Below are 6,000 nucleotides of genomic sequence, written 5' to 3'. Positions count from 1 at the left end.
CCATCCGTGAACCGGTTCCATCTGAACCGCTCAGCGGGTTTGGAGCCCGGCGGAAGTCGGGAACTTTGCGGGGGGCCCCGGCCGACCGAGAAGGGGACTGAAGAGCTCAGAGCTCTGGGGTCTCCCCGCAAGCAACCGCACGCCGCCGACAGCTTCCTGGCGCTTCGGACGGCGCGGGGAGGGCTGCGGTGCTGCCGTCGCCTGCGGTGGCGGAGAGCGGCCCGGGGACGCGGCGTGCGAGCGCGGCGGAGCCGGGGGCGCGGGGGTCGGAGGGGGGCGGCCCCGCCGGCGCGCCCAGAGGGAGCCCTTGCACGTGGAGGGGAGGAAACTTTGCGTGCCTGCGAGGCGGCCGCGGCGAGCTGGGCCGCACAGTCCGGCCGGGAAAGGGAGCTCGGCGGCCGCTCCAGGGGCGCGCTCCCAGCCCGCCTCCCCGCGCACCCCACCCCTTCCCTCCGCCGCGCGCCGCGCCGCGGCCCCTGTCCGCGGCGGCCGGATCCGCCCCGGCGCAGCAGGGCCCGACTCGCACCCACGACCCCGGGCCTCCGCCCTCCCTCCCGGCCTCGGAGCAGCCCCGGCCGTCCCCGCCCCCCGAGGAGCGACGCGGCCGGCCAGGACGTCCCGAGAAGGCCGGCCGCCTGCGGCCACGTCCCGGCCCGGCCCGGGCGCGCCGAGGAGCGGAGCCAGGGGCCGGCGCTCGCTCGGGCTCCCTCCCGGCCGCGCCGGCTGCAGCCTCGAGGGCCTACGCCTGTCCCGGCCGCAGCTCCCCGCGGCGCCCGGCCGCTTCCTCCCGCCCCTGCCGCGGGGAGCGAGCTCGCCCACCAGGTAAGGAGGGCTGCGCGTTCCGGGGCTCCGGCTCGGGCGGGCGCGTTTCGGAAAGTTGATTTGAAATGCATCCAAGAGTGAGCAGGGCCAGCCGCGGCTCCTCCCCGAGGCGACTTCTGCGCTCCTGCAGACGTTCCCGGCACCAGCCGACCGGCCGGAGGACCGCCCCGCGCGCCCCCAGCCGCTCTCGGCGCCCGGGGTCGGCGAGCAGGCGGGCGCGCTCCGGCTCGCGCTCTCGGCCCCGCCTGGGCGGGGGCAGGTGAGGGACGCCCCGGGCCGGTCGGGGCGCGGGCCGTAGACCTCGCAGTCCCGCGTGCCCGAGCCCGGCCCCGCGAGGGGAACACCCACTCCTTTTATCCCGGTCTCCCCGCGTCGCTGGGTTCCCGCAGAGCCGTCCCTAGGGCCCGCGTCGGTTAGGTTAGGGCGGAGTCGGACTCGGGATGGGAAACCTGGGGCTGGGGACGGGTTGAGGGGGTGTGTGTGGCGGGGCGGGGGGGGGGGGCAAGAGAAGGAGAAGCGCAGTTAGGGGGCGGAGGTCTGAGTACAAAACGCGTTGACTTCAAGTGAAATCAGATCAGTCAGAGCAGTTCGCGGTGGCTCCTCTCTCCCCTCCCACCCCACGTTTCTCTTGGCTGGACTCTCTCCTCCCGGCTCATTCTGGTGACCCTGGACACTCCCTCCGTCCTTTCCCAGGAGTGTGGCGGCTGCGGGCTCCCGGTCCCAGAGGGCACGGACCCCAGAAGCACCGTTTCCTCTCCTCTGCAGGTCCTCCAGGCCCGGCCCGAACATGCTGGACGGCCTGAAGATGGAGGAGAACTTCCAAAGCGCCATCGAGACCTCGGCGTCCTTCTCCTCGCTGCTGGGTAAGTTGCTCAGGCCGTGCGCCCTGGGCGCACCCTCCTTCCGGCAGACCCCAGTTCTGCAGCCCAGCCCACTGGGTCCCGTTCGGCAGTAAGGGAGCCTGCGCCCCGCGTACTGCACTCGGTTGAGCCCACGCTCCGTCTGTCCGTCAGTCCCCGTGGGTCCTTCCTACCCCAAGCCGACAAGCCGCCCCAGGTCTCACGCGCCGGGCACCGAATTCCCCAAAGCCGCGAGGGGCGGGCGAGATTGCTCGCGGGCGTCTGAGTGGCAAGTGATTAAAAATACTCGGGGCTGGATTTTTAATCACGGAGCTGATCGACATCTCGTAAATGCCGCCGGCTTCTCGGTGGTCTAGGGGCGAGCATAGGAAACCTGAGGCACCCAAGTTCGAAGCGGCTTCTCGTCCCCACCAACTCCAGCCCCAATCTCAGCCTCGGCACGGCCGAAGGGCTTTTCCGGGCCGGTGGGCAGCGCAGCGCGGGGATTAGCCCGCACCGCAGGGCCCTCGCTTCGGTTTTAATTAACTGGAGCGGGACTTCGAGGCCGGCGGGTTCCCCCAGCCTCCCCAATCCCTTTGCAGCGACCGCGGAGGAGCCGCTAGCCAAGGGCCTCGAAAGGATGTTCACACGCGCGGGGCTCGCTCATCTGAGGCCGAGGATTCTCAACCCCACCTGCCACCCCGAATACTTTGGTGCTTTTCAGTTGTGGGCAGCGGGTACTTTAATATTTTAGCGGGGGAGATTTTCGTTTTGTCATTTAAACCTCTTGCCTCTTTCGGTCCTTCGGAACCGCTAGAGTGGGGTGAAGGCGATGAGACACTCTGGCTGGAGAAACCATAGCCGGAGAGGAATTCCACCCCCCCCCCCCATGAAACGAAATCACGCGCACTGCGTTCCCCCCTTTCAACCCCTATTTGGGAAACTTCTCGACTCCGTGCAGCGTCGGAAGAGCGCGGGGGGCCAGAGCTGGCACTGCCCTGGCACGGAGCGCACGCGACCTTGCGGTTACAACAGGCGTCGCGGCCCGCATCCGCGCGGCTCCGGGCGACTCCCAATCCCCGGGTCCTGGCCCTGAACGCCGAGACAGGGCAGAACAGAGAATCTTACTATTAAGGACTATCTCGCTACTTTTCTTAGCCCTCCCTGTATGCCCCAAGGCGACTGGCCCCACTCAGGAGCTGGTGACAGGATCCCCCAAGGGAAAAAGCGACAGGAGTGTAGCAAGGAAATGGGGAAGGATCAGGCCCTTTGGGACACCACGCGCAAGAGTATTGTTATCAGGGGACAAGGCCTTCTTTAAATAGCTGTGAAATGTGCCGACAAAGGCGGCCAAGCGTTCCCACATCCTAAAAAAGGGCATCCTCCCCGCCAGCAAAATAAAGGGGCAAAACAGACAAAGTCCAAGGGGTAAGGTAGAGAGCATTCCCTGTTTGCGTGGAGCGGGTTTGGGGTGGGTGTTGCTCGCACGCGCGGTAGCTGAGCGTGCGGGATTCCGGGAATTCCCGTCGCATCTCCGCGCCCCGCTTCTTTCCTTTTTTACCCCTCTTATTTTGATGCTTCTTAATTATGTATCTGTCTACATACATATATACACATAATATTAAACGTGTAAACCCACCTGCAACTTGTACTCCAGCCAAGGTACAGCACTTTGGCGTGCATTGCTTTGAACAATACCGAGTTTGCCTGGAGCGAGATGGTATTTTTCTGTACCTCTGAGACTTTTTAGGAGAAAAAAAAATTTAAAGTTTTCCCTCAAAAATACAACAGAATCGCGTTATAGCAAAAGAAAAAAAAACAAGTGCCCCCAAATTCTTTTTATAGACTCAACGGTTTCCTAATAGTCAAAAGAGACAAGCGCAGGGAGTGACTTAAGGCTTACGTGATACACCCCGGAGCACAGATCTATTTGTCGTCTGATTGTATTAGTTGTGTGCACATTTGCGCTAATACCTGGGTAGGTTTGGTAATTAAGTCCCCTTATTATTGATTTCCGTCCCCTCCCCCGGGAGAATTTAAACCTTCCCGTAGGGTTGCTGTTTGTTAGAAACAACACCTGGTTTGATTCTTTTCTGTTCTCTAAAGCTCGGTTTGGTTGATGAGCGGAGGGCTTCCCGGGGTGGGGGGCGCGGGGGAAATCCGCGGGCGGGGAGTGATCCGCGCGGGTCGCGGCCGGGTTTGGCCGGGATGCCGGGCCGGCGCGATTGACCCGAGAACGTCTATTGCTGCTGTAGGCAGAGCGGTGAGCCCCAAGTCTGTCTGCGAGGGCTGTCAACGGGTCATCTCGGACAGGTTTCTGCTGCGGCTCAACGACAGCTTCTGGCATGAGCAGTGCGTGCAGTGCGCCTCCTGCAAAGAGCCCCTGGAGACCACCTGCTTCTACCGGGACAAGAAGCTCTACTGCAAGTATGACTACGAGAAGTAAGTGATCGCGTCGCCGGAGCGCACCCCCCCCACCCCAAAACGGGCACCAGCGAGCGCGGGAGACTCGGTCCTCCTTTACCCCCACCCGCTTCCGGAAGGCGCGGAGGCACCCGCTAGCCCAGAAACGCACGAGGCCGATTCACCGCCAGGTTGTTGCGGGTTGCCCTCCCCCGGGGCCGCGGAGACGGGCGCGGGGCGCGCTGCCATCGCGGGGGCCGCAGGGGCGCGAGCGCCCGCTCCGCCGCCGTATGCGCCCCGGTGCGCAGTCCTCCCGGGCTCCTGTACTCCCACCGCGCGCTTCCCGGAGGACACACCTCTGTGAGGGCTTCGACCCCGTCCGGCCGTCTGGGTCCCGGGACTCCCCTTCCCTGGGGGGCCCCGCGGGCTGCCAGTCGCCCACATCTGCGCGCGGGGTTCCCGCTCCGGCTCAGCCACGTGTCTGCCCCACCGAGGCGCTCAGAGCGAGCCGCCAGCTTTCGGCTCCCGCGGCTTCCGTCTCCTGTGCGCGGTGCCCGTGCGGCTTTGTCCCCTGGCGTCGCGACAGACTGGGCTCAGAAACGGCCCGGCTGCCCCTCCGAGCTCCGCGCACCCCGTTTGCCTTTTCTCTCACAGTCCGCGACCCCCGTCCCGTTTCTAGAAAACCCTGCGGTGCAGGGGCCCGATCTGAGGCTCCCTCCGGCACCGCACACTTCCCCGCCCCCACCCCGAATTCCCGCGCGGGTCTGTCGTGCAGCCTTGCACGGGATTCACTTCTCTCCTGCCGACGGGACCGTGCGGGTGTGTTTGGAGAACTAGGCGGCAGGTATTTAAGAAAGTAGATTCTTTGGAATCTAGGTTTCTGTAATGCCTAAAGCCTGGACGCGGCCGGGAGTGGGAGTTAGAGGGATTTCCTGGTTCTCGCCAGGCAGGCCCGGAGCTGCTTGGTGGGTCCACGGAGAGGGACCTGCTTTTCCCTGTCCAAGCGGCTAGTCGGTGGGGACACTGACTTCGCAAAGCTGTGCATGGTACTGAAGGAGAGAAAAGGCGGCTGAAACGCAGGCCTCGCTTTTTGCACACTCGGGTTGGTGTGTGTGGCCCAGTGGACACGCGTGCCCGCGCAGGAGAATTCCGCATTTGTTACTGGTGAATAAGAGACAACTGTGCCTGAGGATAATCAAGGGCGGGCCGGTGCGCAGGAAAAGCTGTTCCTATCACGTTATTGAAAACACAGACGAGGGGTGTGTGCAAACTCTCCGTGTAACCACAACAACAACAACACTGGGAAAGAACAGAAATATCTTCCTTCCGGTGTTGCCTGGGCTGTGAGGTGTACTGAGGTGTACCCAGTGACCACACACACACAATTTTTTTTCTGCCTCCCGGGGCTGCGTTGCCATCCTCTGCTTGACTTTTACCCTCCTGCGGAAGGGGTACTGGGCATTTTGAAAAGATCAGTTTACATTTTTAGCACCAAAAGGAATACATGTTCTGTTTGCGACCCGTTGGGCGATACAGAAATGAATAAAGAAACGAAAACACAAGGCCACTTTGCAAAGTGGTAATTATGGTTCACATTTTTTAAAGAAGACATGCCCGTATCTGTTCTTGGTTGTCTGTTTGTTGCCACAGTGTCTGAGGGAAAAGTGCAATGTTTAGGGCATTAAGCAGATTTGGCCCACAGAACTTCAAGTATCACCTTTGCATAAAGCTTCTGGTTGTCTCTCCCCCCTCCCTATCCCCTCCCCATTCTGCTTTTCATCTGAAGGTTTTGGGATTGTGTAGACCCAATCTTTATCTTTCTGCTTATAGATTACCGAAATGTCCACATCCTTCAGGCACAACACTAGCGAATTCAAAAGTATTGGAGCTTAGGAAAGGATTTGGGTTGTGAATTTCTATTCTGTTTGTTAAAAAA

General features: G+C 62.0%; 1 protein-coding gene across 1 annotated transcript in view; it reads left to right on the top strand.

Annotated features, from left to right (window-relative positions):
• Nucleotides 1-1,609: 1,609 nt before the first annotated feature.
• Nucleotides 1,610-6,000, top strand: part of LMX1A (LIM homeobox transcription factor 1 alpha) — a gene marked incomplete at both ends in the record, with an annotated part of 154,503 nt that continues 150,112 nt past the window's right edge. The window contains 2 exons of the mRNA XM_080824411.1: nt 1,610-1,685; nt 3,917-4,103. Coding sequence (XP_080680537.1) covers nt 1,610-1,685; nt 3,917-4,103 — 263 coding nt within the window. The remainder of the gene's footprint in view (nt 1,686-3,916; nt 4,104-6,000) is intronic.

Source organism: Martes martes (assembly GCF_963455335.1).
Source record: "Martes martes genome assembly, chromosome: 15".
NCBI classification, from domain to species: domain Eukaryota; kingdom Metazoa; phylum Chordata; class Mammalia; order Carnivora; family Mustelidae; genus Martes; species Martes martes.
Note: the sequence above shows the minus strand (reverse complement) of the source record. Positions and strands in the feature narration are given on the sequence as shown.